Source organism: Brassica napus, chromosome A2 (genome assembly GCF_020379485.1).
Source record: "Brassica napus cultivar Da-Ae chromosome A2, Da-Ae, whole genome shotgun sequence".
NCBI classification, from domain to species: Eukaryota; Viridiplantae; Streptophyta; class Magnoliopsida; order Brassicales; family Brassicaceae; genus Brassica; species Brassica napus.
Genome location: NC_063435.1, coordinates 15,944,822 through 15,964,652, shown reverse-complemented (window position 1 = coordinate 15,964,652; position 19,831 = coordinate 15,944,822). Strand labels below are relative to the sequence as shown.

Sequence of the window (19,831 nt, the reverse complement as noted above, 5' to 3'; positions counted from 1 at the left end):
TCATAATGTAATTGGGTCTTCTGTTCTGAACGGTGGTACGAGCTTCAAATCTCTTGAAATTATTTTTGGACTGGTATGTACCTGTTTTCAAGGCCCAACTTTTGTTTCATTTCAGACTCATTGGTCCCGTCTTGTTGGCTATTGGTTTGAGATTTTAATAAGCGGTTATATTGGATCTAATCTAGGAACACACCTTTGGTGTCAAGTTGTCAATACATGAATATCACTCTAATCTTGTTGGCTACAATCAACTATGTAGAAAATTATAGTCTTAATTAGGTCTAGTCCATCGATAGATTTTGTCTTTGTAACTGTGAGGTGCAGGAGACATTTTATTACTTACGATTTTGGCTGAATGAATTGGTTCTCGTTTATGTCTTTTGTTAAGTGCACACTTCAGGGCAATTAGGTATCGTAGGAAGCCCTTGAATTCTTCTAAGTATTACTATTTTGATCCTATTTGTGTGATGGTGGTCGAAACCTCTTGTAAAGTATATGATAGCATACCATGATTTAGTGAATATACATTGATGTTTGAGCCAAAGAAAAATTCATGAACAATAACTCCATGTGCAGCTCTGTTCATAACATTGATTCCTCTCCCATGACTCCAGGTGCAGCTCTCTCTTCATAATATTGATTCTCCCATAACATGGATGACATCTGAATTACACTTACACTCATAATAAGTAGATTCTTTTCGAATAAAATTTGCAACATACAATACCAAGACAGATGGTTCTACTTTTCATATAGTTTTTATATTGATTAATCTGCAGAAGCTACAATATCAGAAATAAAACCCTAAATATTATATGAAAATAATTGATGAGAGTAGGAAATATGTTCGTAACGATTTAGTATATTAGAATTTTATGAGAACAAAAATTTAAAATGCATAGATATAAATAAATAGAATTAACTTAGCTTTCTTAAATTCTATGGAACGTAAATTTGTAAACTGTGGTATTGAGTAATATATAGCCAGTTTCAAGTATAGTATATATGTGGTCAGTTTCTTCATTTTTCTTGAATAGTCATGATATTTTAAACCAAGATATGGTCGATCTTGTGTATCTTTTGATACACTGCAATAAAATCATATATAATGAACTCATGTGAAATTACGTATGTCATCAAAAATATGTTTGTCACGGCTCCCACTGCTATTGATATTAGTCTGTATCATCTTTGAACCTGCGGCTTCACATAAACATTTGTAGATTTTGTAAATTAAGATTGTACTATTTATTTCTAAACTTCAAATTATAAAACAGTCAAAAGTTATAAATCGTAAATAATATTCTTGATTATATGTTTTGTTTAAACGTGGAGACAGGGTAGAGTGGCTAACAAACTTATAATAGTAGTTTACTCTACTCTATAATTTGTACAATATTCCTTTTTATGATTTGCCAACTAATTCAGACAATAACTGTTGCGTCTACTTATTATAGTCGACTCATAAATTTGAAAAAAAAAAAAAAGTCAACCAATCTCTTGTAGAAACCAATTTATGACTCTCCTATACAAAATTCTATAAATATCCACTAAAACGCCATAATTTATCTCCACTCTTCTCAAAGAATATAAACACACTACTACTTCCTGAGATTTTGTTTCAGAGTTTTTCTGGTACACAAACAAATGGCTCCAAGAACCTCTCTTGCACTCTTCCTTTTCCTTAACCTCCTCTTCTTCACTTACACTACTGCTCAAGGCACTTGTCCTAGAAATGCCCTTCAGATCGGTGCTTGCACTAATGTGCTCAATGCAATTGACTTAACATTAGGAAACCCACCGCCACCAGTACCGCCGTGCTGCTCGCTCATTGCAGGCTTGGCTGACCTTGAGGCTGCAGTCTGTCTCTGTACCGCGCTCGACGTTAACGTTCTTGGCATCAACGTTCACCTTCCCATCGATATCAGCGTACTTTTAAATGCTTGTAGCAGATTTGCTCCACCAAGTTTCCAATGCCCGTAAGTTGAATACGTATGAGATATCTGAAGACATACCGAAAAAATAAAGGTTGAACTTGTTGCCTGTAGTCTTTTGCTTTTAAACTGGTGATTTCTTTTGTATTTGTAACTTTCTTCGATTGAATAAAATGATGAGTGTAACGTTCTCATGCAATAATGGGTTTGTGTGTGTAATCGCCATGTTCGTTGCCCTTTTACTTCATTGTTCTACCTTACCTTCGTTTGTAAAACGTTTCGTTCGAATTTGATTAATAAAAGCTTCAATCGGTGTTATTGTCTATATCGGGCTTATATGTGAATCGAAAAAAGCAAGGTAAAGTTATACGATCTCACTGAACACAACACGGTTTAGTAATTCCGTTGTAAGCATTAATTAATGGCATGTGCTTAATTTTTGGTAACAAAATGGAAACAAAATACTCCTTCTGTTTCATAAAGTTACATATTATATAGAAAAAAAATTTGTTTCAAAATGATCTATTTTCTGGATTTTCAATGCATGTTTTATTATCTAATTGCAAACTTAAAAAAAATTAATTGTACTTATTAGAGTTTTATTGACTTAAAATTATGGGAAAAAATAATCACAAAAATTATGAAAATTAATGTGTTTTATTAACATGTGTAAAAAATCTAAAATATGTAACATTTTAAAACGGAGGAGAGTATCTCGAGCTTAATTGAGCTGAATACATTTTGGCTCTACTTTGATCGAACTATCTCCAAACCAAAATTGTTGTCATAAAAGGGAAGAAATATATGTAGTCGCTATTTTTTTTTTTGGTAGGAATATGGGAGAGTGACTCCCAATTTATTTAAAAAAGAAACCCAAACTTCAGCTTACAAGACGAGTTTGTCGTGGCCACAACGGTCCAGCAACATCCTCATGAACTAAAACAGCGACCTCAATCGGGGCCACAACAAAACTATGAAAACCAAACGGAAGAGTAAATGCAAGGTTAGCCAAACCATCAGCTAAGCGGTTTGCTTCCCTATATACATGAACAAATCGGACTAGCCAGTCCCTTGTCAAGAAGCCATGGCACAAGCGTACCAGGAAAGACAGCGGATGAGTGTCCCCAATCCCTATCGTAAGAAACTCCATCACCATCATAGAGTCGACCTCTACCTCCAGCCTTCTCACCCCTTTCTCCCAAGCAACCACTAAACCATAGTACACACCCCATAACTCCGCTAATGGTGCCGTACAGCTACCTATATTAATCGCAAAACCGCCACACCACTCGCCTTCTCCGTTTCGCAGTGCTCCCCCTGCAGCCGCCGGCCCCGGGTTCCCATGTGATGCCCCGTCCGTGTTCAGTTTCATCCACCCCACACAAGGTGGCTTCCATCCCACCATTATCTCAACCATATGTCTCTCCTTTATGTGAGCATTCTCTGTTCTATTTGCTATTATAACTCCCTTAGCCAAGTCACGTAAGAACTTGACTCTATCTCTCCACAGTCGGGTATCACCAAATACATTTCCACATCTCCACTTCCATCCCCACCATAGAGTCAAAGCGAATATAGTAGCCCACGGAACACCACCACCTGCATTGTTATCACATAGGTTCTTATATAACCATTCCAGTAATGGCATTCTGAAGAAAGCCTCCCTTTTCATTCGCGGAACAAATCTCTCCCATATACCTTTTATCGCAGGACAATCACGTAACACATGTATTATAGTCTCAATTCCTCCTCTGCAAACCTGGCATAAGTCAGTCCCACTCAGGTGCCTTCGATGTCTCTCTGCATTTGTCATGATTGCTTGGTTTTCCACTAGCCAGAGGAACATTCGAACTCTCTCAGGTGCTACAACACGCCACATAGATCGAAAGAAACTCCCCATCTGCGGTCTTGGATTTTCATCTCTTGTAAGCAAGGTGTATGCAGACTTCACCGTAAACTGCCCATTTGGAGTCTGCCCCCATGCCAAACGATCCTTTGCTCCAGTAACAGTATCCACTACTACTGCCATAAGCTCTAGTCTTCTCTCAGCTGTTACAAACGGGGTAATTCTATCAAAATCCCAACCTCCACCTTCCCCCCACATATCTCTAACTGTTATATCTTCATATCCTTCTGGAAGCCCTGCAATCACTTCAGTCATGAGTGGTTGGCCTGCTATCCAACTATCCGTCCAGAACCTGATATTCCTCCCATTACCAGTGATCCAACTATGGCCCACAAGAACCACTTCTCTTATCCCCATTACCACACTTTTCCATGTTGACGAGCTAGAGCTACTCCCTACCATCCAATCTGTGTCATGTATGTCCCCCACCCCGTACTTACTTCGTAAAACATTGGCCCATAAGCTCTCAGTATCGTGTAACAGACGCCATCCCACTTTAGCTAACAAGGCTTTGTTCATATCTCTCGACACCCTGATCCCCAAACCTCCAGACGCCTTCGGTTTGCATATTTTATCCCAAGAGACTAAGTGTTGTCCACTTCCCCACACAAAGCTCCTCGCTAGGCTATCAAGCTTCTCCAGTATACCCACTGGCATGCTAATCGTACTCATCGTATGCACCGGGATTGATGACAGGACCGACTTTGTCAATGTTACCCTTCCTGCGAGGCTTAATGTTTGTTTCTTCCATCCTGCTAGCCGTGAAGCTACTTTCTCCAGTACCTCTCCAAAAGTATCTTTATTAATTCTTTTCTGTAGTATCGGCATCCCCAAGTATTTTCCCAGCTCCTTTGTTGATGCAATACCACTTTCTCTGCTTATTCTCTCTTCTCTTCCTCTAGAGACATTATTAGAAAAGAAAATCTTTGATTTCTGGAGGCTTACTTTCTGACCAGAGGCTTTACAAAACTTCTCCAACACTTTCCTGATCACTCGAATCTGCGTCACCGATGCCTCTGCAAACAGGATTAGATCATCTGCGAAGCAAATGTGAGATAGCTGTGGACCACCTCTCGACAATCTTATCGGTTTCCATCTTTTATCCTCCACTGCTTTCTCAATCAGTTGACATAATCTCTCCATGCATAAGACAAACAAGTACGGGGACAGTGGATCACCTTGTCGCAGTCCTCTTGATGGCTTAAACGGCTCAGATTTTTCCCCATTCCACAAAATACACATTGATGGTCCAGACACACATTACATAATCCTCTTGACCCAATTCTCAGACAAACCAGCAGCCCTTAGTGTATCTTCTAGAAAATCCCAACGCAGCCTATCATAGGCTTTCTCCAAATCCAGTTTCAACAGCATCCAACCCTTGCGGCCTTGCTTCTTTTTCATCGAATGAACAGCTTCCTGAACCACAACAATGTTATCCGCACTCAATCTGCCCGGGATGAAACTAGACTGAGCAGGACCAATCAGTTTAGGCATAATACTCTTCAGTCTCCCTACCATGGCCTTCGTGATAGTTTTAAACAACACATTGCAGAGACTTATAGGTCGAAACTGAGTAATATACTCAGGTTTCGTCACTTTCGGAATTAGCACCACGAGTGCATCATTAGTATTCTCCGGCAACTTCCCCGTCTCAAAGAAAAGAAGGACAAACCTGATCACAGATGCACCAACAGTCTCCCAGCACTTCTGATAGAAAACTGGTTGAAACCCATCCGGACCTGGTGCCTTGAAGCTGCCCATAGCTCTCACCGCCTTCTCTACTTCCTCCGGAGAAAACGTTTTGTCAAGATCCATTCTCTCTTGTCTTGTAAGCCCCACAAATCTCCTCTCCATTAGCATTTGTGTGTCTGTATCCACGTCTTCCAGAGAATATAGTTTTCTGAAATAATCCACTGCTAGCTTCTCAAGTTCTTTTGCATCTGATACCCACTGAATTTCATCTTTCTTTAGCATCTCCACTCGATTTCGCTTTCTCCTAATAATTGTCGACATATGAAAGAACTTGGTATTTCTATCTCCATGCACACACCACTTCTCCCGCGACTTTTGGAGCCAGAGCACTTCTTCTTGCTCGAGGACGATCTCCAGTTCTTTTAGTAGCTCTCCCTCCTTTACCAAGATATCATCAGAGAGGTCTTGCTCAATTTTATCTTGTGTCTCTGTAATCTGCCTCAACAAATCCTCTTTCCTTCTTTGGATATTTCCAAAAACTTCTCTGTTCCACTTTCGGAGTGTCACTTCCAACCTCTGCAAAGCCTCTCTTGTATCAATATCACGATCCCATGAAGCTGTTAGCAAGTCTTGAAACTCATTGTGTTGTAGCCATGCCGCCTCAAAACGAAATGGACGTCGACGTGCATCACTCTTAACCTCCGGTGTGAGCTGTAGATACAAAGGAGCGTGGTCTGATGCTAAGAAAGGTAAATGCCTCACACTTGCCTCCTGCCACCTGAGTCTAGACTGGGCACAACATAGTATTCTATCCAGCCTCTTCGCTACAAATGTGCTTTCAGTTTTCCCTCTTTTCCATGTGAACTGGTTGCCATGAAAGCCCATATCAATCAGTGACATATCATTTATCCAATCACCAAACTTTAGAGAATCCTCAGACAATCTCCCATTCCCACCACTCCTTTCATCTATCCTCACTATTGTATTAAAGTCTCCCCCAACGAACACCGGTCCCTCCGCATTACGCAAAACTTCTTCTAAAGCAGCCCATAAACCACTTCTACGGCTCGGTGAAGGGGCCGCATACACAACAACCAGATTAATCACCTCTGCTCCGTTCCCTATTCGAGCATGTATAAACTGATCCGACGACTTGACCACCTCAAGCTCTCCTATCTCCTCCCTCCATAACAGCCATAAACCTCCACTCTGGCCACACGCATCCACCCGAAACGAGTTCTCAAACCCTAGACCACGACAAATCCGGCCTGCCGCTTCTCCACCAGCATGAGTTTCAAAAACAGCAAGTATATCTGTCTTGAACTTCTTCACCAAATATCTAATCGATCTTCTAAATTGGGGTTTATTTGCCCCCCGGCAATTCCACAGAATGCACTTCATCAGATCTTTATAATCAATAGATAGAATCACCGGGGCAAAATGTTATGCCTCCACACTCTCCAGGACTTCTCGTCCTTGGCTCGCACTAGCTTCTGCCTCATTCAATTTCAGATTCTCCATCTCTGAAAATTGCACCTGAGTGTTGTTTTTATCGTACACATGCCCAGCATTCTTCTCATTTCTGTCTAGCTCCCCATCTCCTGCGAAAACACCACCTGGTCGGCCGACATTTTCCTTCTCTACTCGTAGTCTCTTCCCTCTCGCCGACAAGCCACTCTCCCCACTTATTGGGCCAAACACCAAACCCCGCATAGGCCCAATATTTCTCAGTTTGGTCTTATGAGGATTCAGGCCTCTCATGTTGCTAATCTTCTTATCTTTTGGACCCAATCGAGCAGGCTGTCGGTTCCCTCTGTTCCCATTCTTTCCAAACGAGAATTCCTTCCCAGCCTCTTTGCTCGCTCCTTCAGAAACTATATTAGTAGTATTCTCATTTTCTTTATTCTCTTCTCTATTCCCACTCTCCTCCACTTGTTCCTCCATATCCTCCTCCACATTCAACCCTCCAAACCTATTTGAAACCCTTATGTCCTCCGACATATTCTCTTGACGAACCCCTCGACTTTTACTACCGATCAACGTCTTGTTTCCTACCATCTCCCTACTTTCATTACTCCGCAGTGTAACTCCTCTCTGCCCATTCTGAGTTAGCCCTTTCCTCGCCTGTCTCACTAGGGTAAAATCTGTATCCATACCTGCAACCTCCGTACTCTTTTGTGTCCTGTCCACTGGAACAACCGCATTTATAGGAGTTTCCTCCAGTACCTTACGTGGGCATGAATGGGCTAGATGTCCATACATACCACATGACGAGCAGATCGTCGAGATTCCTTCATATGATACGCAGTACCTCTCACCATTAATCATCACTGTCCCTTTCAATGGCTTATTCAGGTTAACCTCCACACAAATTCTCGCAAATCTAGCTCTTTCGACTTTTAACGTGGTGCAGTCAACCTTGATCGGTTTTCCTAACCCCTTGGCAATCCCCATCAGTATCGTTTTATGATAAAAATTAACTGGGATATGTGCTAAACGAACCCAAACCGGTGTCGTAACTATCTCGTCCCTCAGCGGATCAAACTCGGGCGTCCATGCTTGCACCATAAGGTAACTCCCAAAAGCCCTCCATGGGCCACCTGATAGCGCATTCATATACTCCTCCTCTACTCCAAAACGAACCATGAAAAAATTCTTCGGGAGATCCATCACAAACATTGATCCCGCAGGTTTCCATAGCTCCTTCAACCTTCTCGTTAAGCTCAATAATGGGATACTCCTCCCCAAGACCTTAACAATCATACATCTCTTCCATAAACCATTCATAGCACTCAAAACCTCCTGTCCAATCGTTATCACCGGTTCTCCATCCTCACCATTAGGGAACTCTAGTTTCAGATTTGCTTCCACAAAAGTCTCGTCCACAATTTCCTCCGGTACAGGCATCCCTCCTTCATTGCACCCTAATACCTTCTTCACCCAAGAGCCTGGAGCATCCGGTGGATCTCCGGGCGGTCTCCCATGCTCCCCGATCTCCTCCATATTCTCATCCTGCACTTCCTCACCCAAAACCCTAAAATCACCCCCCAAAGCCCTAGCCGTCATATTGTAGTCGCTATTACATTACTTTAATACACTTTTATCAAACTACATAATAGTACAGTTAATATTACTATTTTCTAGATAACTACAAACTTGTTGTACTGGTACTAAAGGACGAAATCGTGATGTTATAGAAGAAATATGTATTTATATATATGTATGCAAGAATTTTTTTTTTGGCAAATGTGCATCAGTTTTGTGAAGAAATAGAACAATGGTCTCGCTCCAGTACCGTTGACGATCTAAAAAGGTTAAAAGGATATCATGGTTTGATTCTAACTCTATATCCATGTGGTATAAGAATACCAAGTTAAAAATTATGTGTCACTAAGAGCATTTTTAACTATCTTATTATATAAATTATAATTATTGATTATAAGATGATACTTGAATATTTGTTTAGAAATATAGCTAGGGCGCGAATGGAGTGTGCGATGTAACCGATGATCTCATCACTTATTTTTATGGCAAAGAATTTGATCTATTCTTTAGTTTTGGGGTTCCATGGCTATCAAGGTTTGTGATTTGAGATGAGCTATGGTTTGGACTAGTTCTTGTTGAAGATTAAAAACCAGATAAAGCGAATATATGGGTTTCAAGTATCATAATATCAGGTTTCTACGGGTTTGACTGGCATTTCACTGAGGTTTCTAAGCCGGATCCGTGTCCGTGTCCTCTTCTCTAGTCTTTGATCTCTCTTTTAAAGGTCTTAAGAGTGGAACATAATGGAAACGTGTCTATATGATAGTATTAAATGCTTCGACCTCTTTTATATTGTAGTTTCAAAGTATCAGCTCGGCATGGACCCATTGCCGGTTTAGAGGGAGTGCCAACAGTGCATTTGCACAGGGTCCACTCTACTTTTAACAAATTTCTTTTACTAGTTAGGGCCTTAAAATTTTGAAAACTTGTAAAAAAACCATAAAATTTAATACTATACATAAATCCTCCCAAGATATATATTTCGGCTCAGGGCCCATTATCAAAGTGAGCCGGCCCTGATGGACCGTCTCTTGAGGTCGCCATGGACCGTCTCTTGCGCTCGGCATTGGGCATGGAACTTGGTGGGCCCATTGTCGCCTTATGGGTTTCAAGGACACTCGTTCGATCGGGTTCTCGGAATACTAATACAGGAAGTCTATTCATGAAAAGGCATGGTTTGTTTTGGAACTGTCGATGTATTATTGCTCTCGTTGAAACTTAATAATATATATTATTGACAACATACGGATATTGTATGATAAGTCCGTCCATATGGCATGGATATATATAACAAATGAAAAATGAAGCCATGAATGTTTCTTCATGTGAGATTATGCTTAGACTAAATAATGATACTAGTCTGCCAATGAAATAGAATTCGTTGAAAGATAATATATGTTCATGTCGTGAACAACCTATCATGAAGGAATAAAGAACAATTTATCCATTCTAATCACTCTTACAGATTTGATATTGGTATAGTAGGTTGAGGGTGCGACGTAGCACATATATAATTTTAACGAAATTATTTATCCCTGTAATTATATAATGAAGCCGCATAAATTTAAAGTGTTAGTCTATGATAAATCATTATAAATATTTAATATAATGTTATTACATATTTATTGATAAATGAAATAAGTAAAGGCAATCATTATAAAAATTTCATGAACAAAAATATTTCAATTTAATTTTCTCTTTTTCTCTTTTGAATATTTTTTAATCAGCCAGAATTATCTCTTCTGTATTTGAACGATATTTCTCTTTTTTTTGTCGCTCTGTGTAGACAAAAAGCAAAGTAAAAAGTTAGCTCCGTTCTGGCTCTGGTTGGTGCCGGAGGTTTCCTCCTCCAACCATAATTTTCTCTCATTTTTCTTTCTATCCATCTGCTTAACCCTAGTCCATAAGCAAGTTTTTTATGCTTGTCGAGATCTTATATGAAGAATTGTGTGAGGTCGATGGTGACAGCAACATGCATTTTATGGCGCAGCAACAAGATTCAGTGTGATGGATGCGGAAGGGCTGGCTTTTAGGGCTGAAGTGACCCGTCAGATTTGGTTTTTGGTTTTCAGAGATCTGGCACGTCATTCACGTCAACGGCGCCTGAACCGGTAACATGCTTCCTCCACCATATATTTACCTTCGTCTTTGGCGGTGGGAGCTTCCGGAAGAGAGGTATGACGTCTGGTGAAAAGTGGTTCGTTCTGCATCCTATAATGTAATTGGGTCTTCTGTTCTGAACGGTGGTACGAGCTTCGAATCTCTTGAAATTACTTTTGGACCAGTATGTACCTATTTTCAAGGCCTAACTTTCGTTTCATTTCAGACTCATTGGTCCCGTCTTGTTGGCAATGGGTTCGAGATTTTAATAAGCGGTTATATTAGATCTAATCTAGGAACACACCTTTGGTGTCAAGTTTTCAATACATGAATATCACTCTAATATTGTTGGCTACAATCAACTATGTAGAAAATTATAGTCTTAATTAGGTCTAGTCCATCGATAGATTTTGTCTTTGTAACTGTGAGGTGCATGAGACATTTTATTACTTACGATTTTGGCTGAATGAATTGGTTCTCGTTTATGTCTTTTGTTAAGTGCACACTTCAGGGCAATTAGGTATCGTAGGAAGCCCTTGAATTCTTCTAAATATTACTATTTTGATCCTATTTGTGTGATGGTGGTCGAAACCTCTTGTAAAGTATATGATAGCATACCATGATTTAGTGAATATACATTGATGTTTGAGCCAAAGAAAAATTCATGAACAATAACTCCATGTGCAGCTCTGTTCATAACATTGATTCCTCTCCCATAACTCCAGGTGCAGCTCCCTCTTCATAATATTGATTCTCCCATAACATGGATTACATCTGAATTACACTTACACTCATAATAAGTAGATTCTTTTCGAATAAAATTTGCAACATACAATACCAAGACAGATGGTTCTACTTTTCATATAGTTTTTATATTGATTAATCTGCAGAAGCTACAATATCAGAAATAAAACCCTAAATATTATATGAAAATAATTGAGGAGAGTAGGAAATATGTTCGTAACGATTTAGTATATATTAGAATTTTATGAGAACAAAAATTTAAAATGCATAGATATAAATAAATAGAATTAACTTAGCTTTCTTAAATTCTATGGAACGTAAATATGTAAACTGTGGTATTGAGTAATATAGCCAGTTTCAAATATAGTATATATGTGGTCAGTTTCTTCATTTTTCTTGAATAGTCATGATATTTTAAACCAAGATATGGTCGATCTTGTGTATCTTTTGATACACTGCAATAAAATCATATATAATGAACTCATGTGAAATTACGTATGTCATCAAAAATATGTTTGAACGTTAAACAACAAACAAAACGATTATATCTTTTCATTTTGTCACGGCTCCCACTGCTATTGATATTAGTCTGTATCATCTTTGAACCTGCGGCTTCCACATAAACATTTGTAGATTTTGTAAATTAAGATTGTACTATTTATTTCTAAACTTCAAATTATAAAACAGTCAAAAGTTATAAATCGTAAATAATATTCTTGATTATATGTTTTGTTTAAACGTGGAGACAGGGTAGAGTGGCTAACAAACTTATAATAGTAGTTTACTCTACTCTATAATTTGTACAATATTCCTTTTTATGATTTGCCAACTAATTAGACAATAACTATTGCGTCTACTTATTATAGTCGACTCATAAATATGAAAAAAAAAAGTCAACTAATCTCTTGTAGAAACCAATTTATGACTCTCCCACAGAAAATTCTATAAATATCCACTATAACCCCCATAATTTATCTCCACCCTTCTCAAAGAATATAAACACACTACTACTTCCTGAGATTTTGTTTCAGAGTTTTTCTGGTACACAAACAAATGGCTCCAAGAACCTCTCTTGCACTCTTCCTTTTCTTTAACCTCCTCTTCTTCACTTACACTACTGCTCAAGGCACTTGTCCTAGAAATGCCCTTCAGATCGGTGCTTGCACTAATGTGCTCAATGCAATTGACTTAACATTAGGAAACCCACCGCCACCAGTACCGCCGTGCTGCTCGCTCATTGCAGGCTTGGCTGACCTTGAGGCTGCAGTCTGTCTCTGTACCGCGCTCGACGTTAACGTTCTTGGCATCAACGTTCACCTTCCCATCGATATCAGTGTACTTTTAAATGCTTGTAGCAGATTTGCTCCACCAAGTTTCCAATGCCCGTAAGTTGAATACGTATGAGATATCTGAAGACATACCGAAAAAATAAAGGTTGAACTTGTTGCCTGTCGTCTTTTGCTTTTTAACTGGTGATTTCTTTTGTATTTGTAACTTCCTTCGATTGAATAAAATGACGAGTGTAACGTTCTCATGCAATAATGGGTTTGTGTGTGTAATCGCCATGTTCGTTGCCCTTTTACTTCATTGTTCTTCCTTACCTTCGTTTGTAAAACGTTTCGTTCGAATTTGATTAATAAAAGCTTCAATCGGTGTTGTTATCTATATCGGGCTTATATGTGTATCGAAAAAAGCAAGGTAAAATGATACGATCTCACTGAAAACAACACGGTTTAGTAATTCTGTTGTAAGCATTAATTAATGGCATGTGCTTAATTTTTGGTAACGAAATGGAAACAAAATACTCGTTCTGTTTCATAAAATTCCATATTATAGAAAAAAAATTTGTTTCAAAATGATCTAATTTTTGGATTTTCAATTCATGTTTTATTATCTAATTGCAAACTTCAAAAAACTTAAAATTATGGGAAAAATAATCACAAAAATTATGAAAATTAAAGTGTTTTATTAACATGTGTGAAAAGTCTAAAATATATAACATTTTGAAACGGGGGAGAGTATTTCTAGCTTAATTGAGCTGAATACATTTTGGCTCTACTCTGATCGAACTATCTCCAAACCAAAATTGTTGTCATAAAAGGGAAGAAATATATGTAGTCACTACTACATTACTTTAATACACTTTTATCAAACTACATAATAGTGCAGTTATTATTACTATAGATAACTACAAACTTGTTGTACTGGTAACTAAAAGACGAAATCGTGATGTTATAAAAGAAATATGTATTTATATATATGTATGCAAGAAATATTTTTTTTTTGGCAAATGTGCATCAGTTTTGTGAAGAAATAGAACAGTGGTCTCGCTCATGTGCCATTGACGATCTAAAAAGGTTAAAAGGATATCATGGTTTGATTCTAACTCTGTATCCATATGGTATAAGAATACCAAGTTATATAAAAATTATGTGTTGCTAAGAGCATTTTTAACTATCTTATTATATAAACTAGGTGCTGAGACCCCGCGCAAGCGCGGAGCTGGTTACTTTGGATATTGGTGGGGGGGGGGGGGGGGGGAGGGTATGATTTACGGGATGTTGGTGTTGTTTAAGATTTGTGCAAATTAAAGAATAAAATTTATCGGAAGTAAGACAACAAAATTGATCCTAGCTTTTGACGATTAACTCAAGTTAGAGACACCTCCCAAAATGGAAGGAAAATTCAAAAAGTATAATTAAGGTGAAATATAGAGAATATAAAAAAGCCCTAAACATGAAACAGAGAGCTAAACATGAAACAGAGAGCGTGGAACAACGGAAAGAGAAAGAGAAGAAGATGAAGAAGCTTAAAAAGACAGATATTATGATAGCGTAGCACCAACTTATTTGGAGATCCATATCAAGTTATCAACTTTGTATATATCCGTTGTTTGAATAAATACTCAAAGTTTCAAACTACTTGCATTACAAAATTATTTTATTTTTTCAAAATACACATTGTTTGCTAGTACTTGTTAGGGAGCTCAAGGACCGTAGTAGCATATTTTAAAGCTACACTAATTTTTATCGCTAAGATCACACATTGTCTACATCCTCAACGTTAGGACTTAGGATATTCCAAGTAACACTTCTCCTCGTCTTCCTCGTCACGGGTTCCATCTTCATCTTGTAAACTCCAAGTAACCATCTTCCAAAACGCAGCACTCCACTTCTCTTCCCTCTTTAGGCTTAGGGGTGGTTTGTGACAAAATCCAGCCGTTGGATTGAAACAGAGCTCTTATATTGGCTTTGTGGTTTATAAGAGTTTCAAGAATGGGGAAACTGGAAGCATCGTGGCGAGTGGCTCCCCTTCTAAGGAGATCTGCCTTTGTGTGAAATAGTTTAACAAAACATAAAGATTAAAATAGTTTAACAAAACATAAACGAAAGTTGACGTTTTTATATTATGAAAAAGTAATTGTGGGTTTAAAATGTTTGGGCTCAAATTATGTTGGGCTTTATGTCTAAAACATGATTTGAACTTAAAAACTAAAAATAAAAAAAACGTTAGGTTATCTTTCTTTTTTTTTCTCCGTCGTCGGGACAGCATGACCTGTGGGATCCCTGGCATGATTAGAGCTTAAGTTTGTGAGATTGGGGAGCGATAATAGTGTGATGTGTTATTGAAGAGGAGTTTACTTACATCAGTTAGGCTTCGTCCGCATCATTCCATTGTCGTCAGTCCTCGGGTGCTTCGTCGTCGTCGTCGGAATCTGCAAAAGAAAAGGTTTTAATTTGTTAAGTAAGATGTCTTTTATTTCTTTTAGATTCGGTTGCTAAAAACATAATTCATTCAGTTTTCCTGTTTTGTTTGGAGATTGCAGAGATGAAACCGTAGATCACAAAATCCTGTAAGAAAAACAGAGAAAAATCATTAGTTGTTCATAAAAAAACTTATAGACAAAACCAAAACAAAAAGATGAAGACATGTTTCATATATGAACAAAGAATAAGCAAAGAAGAGTTAAAGTGATAAAAAATAAATTAGAAACAATCATCACCAGTTCATCAAGGAGGAGAATGGTGATGCCCATAAACTCTCCATTCTTGTTAATGTTCCTGAAATCCTAGAATCGGATGAGCCGACCAACACTAACGCCGGAGGGAGTTGAAGGTGGAGTAGGGAACGACGGCTGAAGCGGCTGGAGCAGCTGGATAAGTCATTTTTGTGACAGATGTGAGAAAGTAAAGCGATTGAAAAACTGAGAAAGAAAAGTTTGAGACAAGATGGAGCTTTTACCTCGAGGGATTCTATATATATGAGAGCTCTGAAGGCGTTAGAGGAGAAACTAAGCGTTTGGTAGGCGCAAAACGTGCGTAGAGCCTTAAAGATTGACCATAATAGTTGATTGCCGGAAGGGGAATCGCAAACGACGAAGGAGATGGTGAAGATGGCGACTTCCCTAATCTTCTTAGCTTTGTCAGTATCACCACTTTGGTATGATTTACGGGATGTTGGTGTTGTTTAAGATTTGTGCAAATTAAAGAATAAAATTTATCGGAAGTAAGACAACAAAATTGATCCTAGCTTTTGACGATTAACTCAAGTTAGAGACACCTCCCAAAATGGAAGGAAAATTCAAAAAGTATAATTAAGGTGAAATATAGAGAATATAAAAAAGCCCTAAACATGAAACAGAGAGCTAAACATGAAACAGAGAGCGTGGAACAACGGAAAGAGAAAGAGAAGAAGATGAAGAAGCTTAAAAAGACAGATATTATGATAGCGTAGCACCAACTTATTTGGAGATCCATATCAAGTTATCAACTTTGTATATATCCGTTGTTTGAATAAATACTCAAAGTTTCAAACTACTTGCATTACAAAATTATTTTATTTTTTCAAAATACACATTGTTTGCTAGTACTTGTTAGGGAGCTCAAGGACCGTAGTAGCATATTTTAAAGCTACACTAATTTTCATCGCTAAGATCACACATTGTCTACATCCTCAACGTTAGGACTTAGGATATTCCAAGTAACACTTCTCCTCGTCTTCCTCGTCACGGGTTCCATCTTCATCTTGTAAACTCCAAGTAACCATCTTCCAAAACGCAGCACTCCACTTCTCTTCCCTCTTTAGGCTTAGGGGTGGTTTGTGACAAAATCCAGCCGTTGGATTGAAACAGAGCTCTTATATTGGCTTTGTGGTTTATAAGAGTTTCAAGAATGGGGAAACTGGAAGCATCGTGGCGAGTGGCTCCCCTTCTAAGGAGATCTGCCTTTGTGTGAAATAGTTTAACAAAACATAAAGATTAAAATAGTTTAACAAAACATAAACGAAAGTTGACGTTTTTATATTATGAAAAAGTAATTGTGGGTTTAAAATGTTTGGGCTCAAATTATGTTGGGCTTTATGTCTAAAACATGATTTGAACTTAAAAACTAAAAATAAAAAAAACGTTAGGTTATCTTTCTTTTTTTTTCTCCGTCGTCGGGACAGCATGACCTGTGGGATCCCTGGCATGATTAGAGCTTAAGTTTGTGAGATTGGGGAGCGATAATAGTGTGATGTGTTATTGAAGAGGAGTTTACTTACATCAGTTAGGCTTCGTCCGCATCATTCCATTGTCGTCAGTCCTCGGGTGCTTCGTCGTCGTCGTCGGAATCTGCAAAAGAAAAGGTTTTAATTTGTTAAGTAAGATGTCTTTTATTTCTTTTAGATTCGGTTGCTAAAAACATAATTCATTCAGTTTTCCTGTTTTGTTTGGAGATTGCAGAGATGAAACCGTAGATCACAAAATCCTGTAAGAAAAACAGAGAAAAATCATTAGTTGTTCATAAAAAAACTTATAGACAAAACCAAAACAAAAAGATGAAGACATGTTTCATATATGAACAAAGAATAAGCAAAGAAGAGTTAAAGTGATAAAAAATAAATTAGAAACAATCATCACCAGTTCATCAAGGAGGAGAATGGTGATGCCCATAAACTCTCCATTCTTGTTAATGTTCCTGAAATCCTAGAATCGGATGAGCCGACCAACACTAACGCCGGAGGGAGTTGAAGGTGGAGTAGGGAACGACGGCTGAAGCGGCTGGAGCAGCTGGATAAGTCATTTTTGTGACAGATGTGAGAAAGTAAAGCGATTGAAAAACTGAGAAAGAAAAGTTTGAGACAAGATGGAGCTTTTACCTCGAGGGATTCTATATATATGAGAGCTCTGAAGGCGTTAGAGGAGAAACTAAGCGTTTGGTAGGCGCAAAACGTGCGTAGAGCCTTAAAGATTGACCATAATAGTTGATTGCCGGAAGGGGAATCGCAAACGACGAAGGAGATGGTGAAGATGGCGACTTCCCTAATCTTCTTAGCTTTGTCAGTATCACCACTTTGGTATGATTTACGGGATGTTGGTGTTGTTTAAGATTTGTGCAAATTAAAGAATAAAATTTATCGGAAGTAAGACAACAAAATTGATCCTAGCTTTTGACGATTAACTCAAGTTAGAGACACCTCCCAAAATGGAAGGAAAATTCAAAAAGTATAATTAAGGTGAAATATAGAGAATATAAAAAAGCCCTAAACATGAAACAGAGAGCTAAACATGAAACAGAGAGCGTGGAACAACGGAAAGAGAAAGAGAAGAAGATGAAGAAGCTTAAAAAGACAGATATTATGATAGCGTAGCACCAACTTATTTGGAGATCCATATCAAGTTATCAACTTTGTATATATCCGTTGTTTGAATAAATACTCAAAGTTTCAAACTACTTGCATTACAAAATTATTTTATTTTTTCAAAATACACATTGTTTGCTAGTACTTGTTAGGGAGCTCAAGGACCGTAGTAGCATATTTTAAAGCTACACTAATTTTCATCGCTAAGATCACACATTGTCTACATCCTCAACGTTAGGACTTAGGATATTCCAAGTAACACTTCTCCTCGTCTTCCTCGTCACGGGTTCCATCTTCATCTTGTAAACTCCAAGTAACCATCTTCCAAAACGCAGCACTCCACTTCTCTTCCCTCTTTAGGCTTAGGGGTGGTTTGTGACAAAATCCAGCCGTTGGATTGAAACAGAGCTCTTATATTGGCTTTGTGGTTTATAAGAGTTTCAAGAATGGGGAAACTGGAAGCATCGTGGCGAGTGGCTCCCCTTCTAAGGAGATCTGCCTTTGTGTGAAATAGTTTAACAAAACATAAAGATTAAAATAGTTTAACAAAACATAAACGAAAGTTGACGTTTTTATATTATGAAAAAGTAATTGTGGGTTTAAAATGTTTGGGCTCAAATTATGTTGGGCTTTATGTCTAAAACATGATTTGAACTTAAAAACTAAAAATAAAAAAAACGTTAGGTTATCTTTCTTTTTTTTTCTCCGTCGTCGGGACAGCATGACCTGTGGGATCCCTGGCATGATTAGAGCTTAAGTTTGTGAGATTGGGGAGCGATAATAGTGTGATGTGTTATTGAAGAGGAGTTTACTTACATCAGTTAGGCTTCGTCCGCATCATTCCATTGTCGTCAGTCCTCGGGTGCTTCGTCGTCGTCGTCGGAATCTGCAAAAGAAAAGGTTTTAATTTGTTAAGTAAGATGTCTTTTATTTCTTTTAGATTCGGTTGCTAAAAACATAATTCATTCAGTTTTCCTGTTTTGTTTGGAGATTGCAGAGATGAAACCGTAGATCACAAAATCCTGTAAGAAAAACAGAGAAAAATCATTAGTTGTTCATAAAAAAACTTATAGACAAAACCAAAACAAAAAGATGAAGACATGTTTCATATATGAACAAAGAATAAGCAAAGAAGAGTTAAAGTGATAAAAAATAAATTAGAAACAATCATCACCAGTTCATCAAGGAGGAGAATGGTGATGCCCATAAACTCTCCATTCTTGTTAATGTTCCTGAAATCCTAGAATCGGATGAGCCGACCAACACTAACGCCGGAGGGAGTTGAAGGTGGAGTAGGGAACGACGGCTGAAGCGGCTGGAGCAGCTGGATAAGTCATTTTTGTGACAGATGTGAGAAAGTAAAGCGATTGAAAAACTGAGAAAGAAAAGTTTGAGACAAGATGGAGCTTTTACCTCGAGGGATTCTATATATATGAGAGCTCTGAAGGCGTTAGAGGAGAAACTAAGCGTTTGGTAGGCGCAAAACGTGCGTAGAGCCTTAAAGATTGACCATAATAGTTGATTGCCGGAAGGGGAATCGCAAACGACGAAGGAGATGGTGAAGATGGCGACTTCCCTAATCTTCTTAGCTTTGTCAGTATCACCACTTTGGACAGATACAAAGCCTAATAAACAGAAAATCAATAAGCCCAAAGCCCATTTTTTTTCGAAGTCCATTCGTTACCCATCACTTAAAAAAAAAAAAAGAGGTGGAGACCACAATGTTATATTAGTTTTCCACCTTTCTAATATATATTAGTTTCGACCGTCAATGTACAAAGTATCC

General features: G+C 38.2%; 3 protein-coding genes across 3 annotated transcripts; 2 read left to right on the top strand and 1 right to left on the bottom strand.

Annotated features, from left to right (window-relative positions):
- Positions 1-1,479: 1,479 nt before the first annotated feature.
- LOC125586882 (putative lipid-binding protein AIR1) lies at positions 1,480-2,259 on the top strand. The gene has a single exon (XM_048756699.1). The coding sequence runs from the start codon at positions 1,648-1,650 to the stop codon at positions 1,981-1,983; it is 336 nt and encodes a 111-aa protein (XP_048612656.1). The 5' UTR covers positions 1,480-1,647; the 3' UTR covers positions 1,984-2,259.
- A 4,719-nt stretch (positions 2,260-6,978) lies between these two features.
- LOC106359304 lies at positions 6,979-8,601 on the bottom strand. Its single transcript, XM_013799028.2, has one exon. It carries the CDS (start codon positions 8,599-8,601, stop codon positions 6,979-6,981), a length of 1,623 nt encoding a protein of 540 aa, XP_013654482.2.
- Positions 8,602-12,131: 3,530 nt separating this feature from the next.
- LOC125586881 (putative lipid-binding protein AIR1) lies at positions 12,132-13,089 on the top strand. Its single transcript, XM_048756695.1, has one exon. The coding sequence runs from the start codon at positions 12,478-12,480 to the stop codon at positions 12,811-12,813; it is 336 nt and encodes a 111-aa protein (XP_048612652.1). The 5' UTR covers positions 12,132-12,477; the 3' UTR covers positions 12,814-13,089.
- The last annotated feature ends 6,742 nt before the right edge of the window (positions 13,090-19,831 follow it).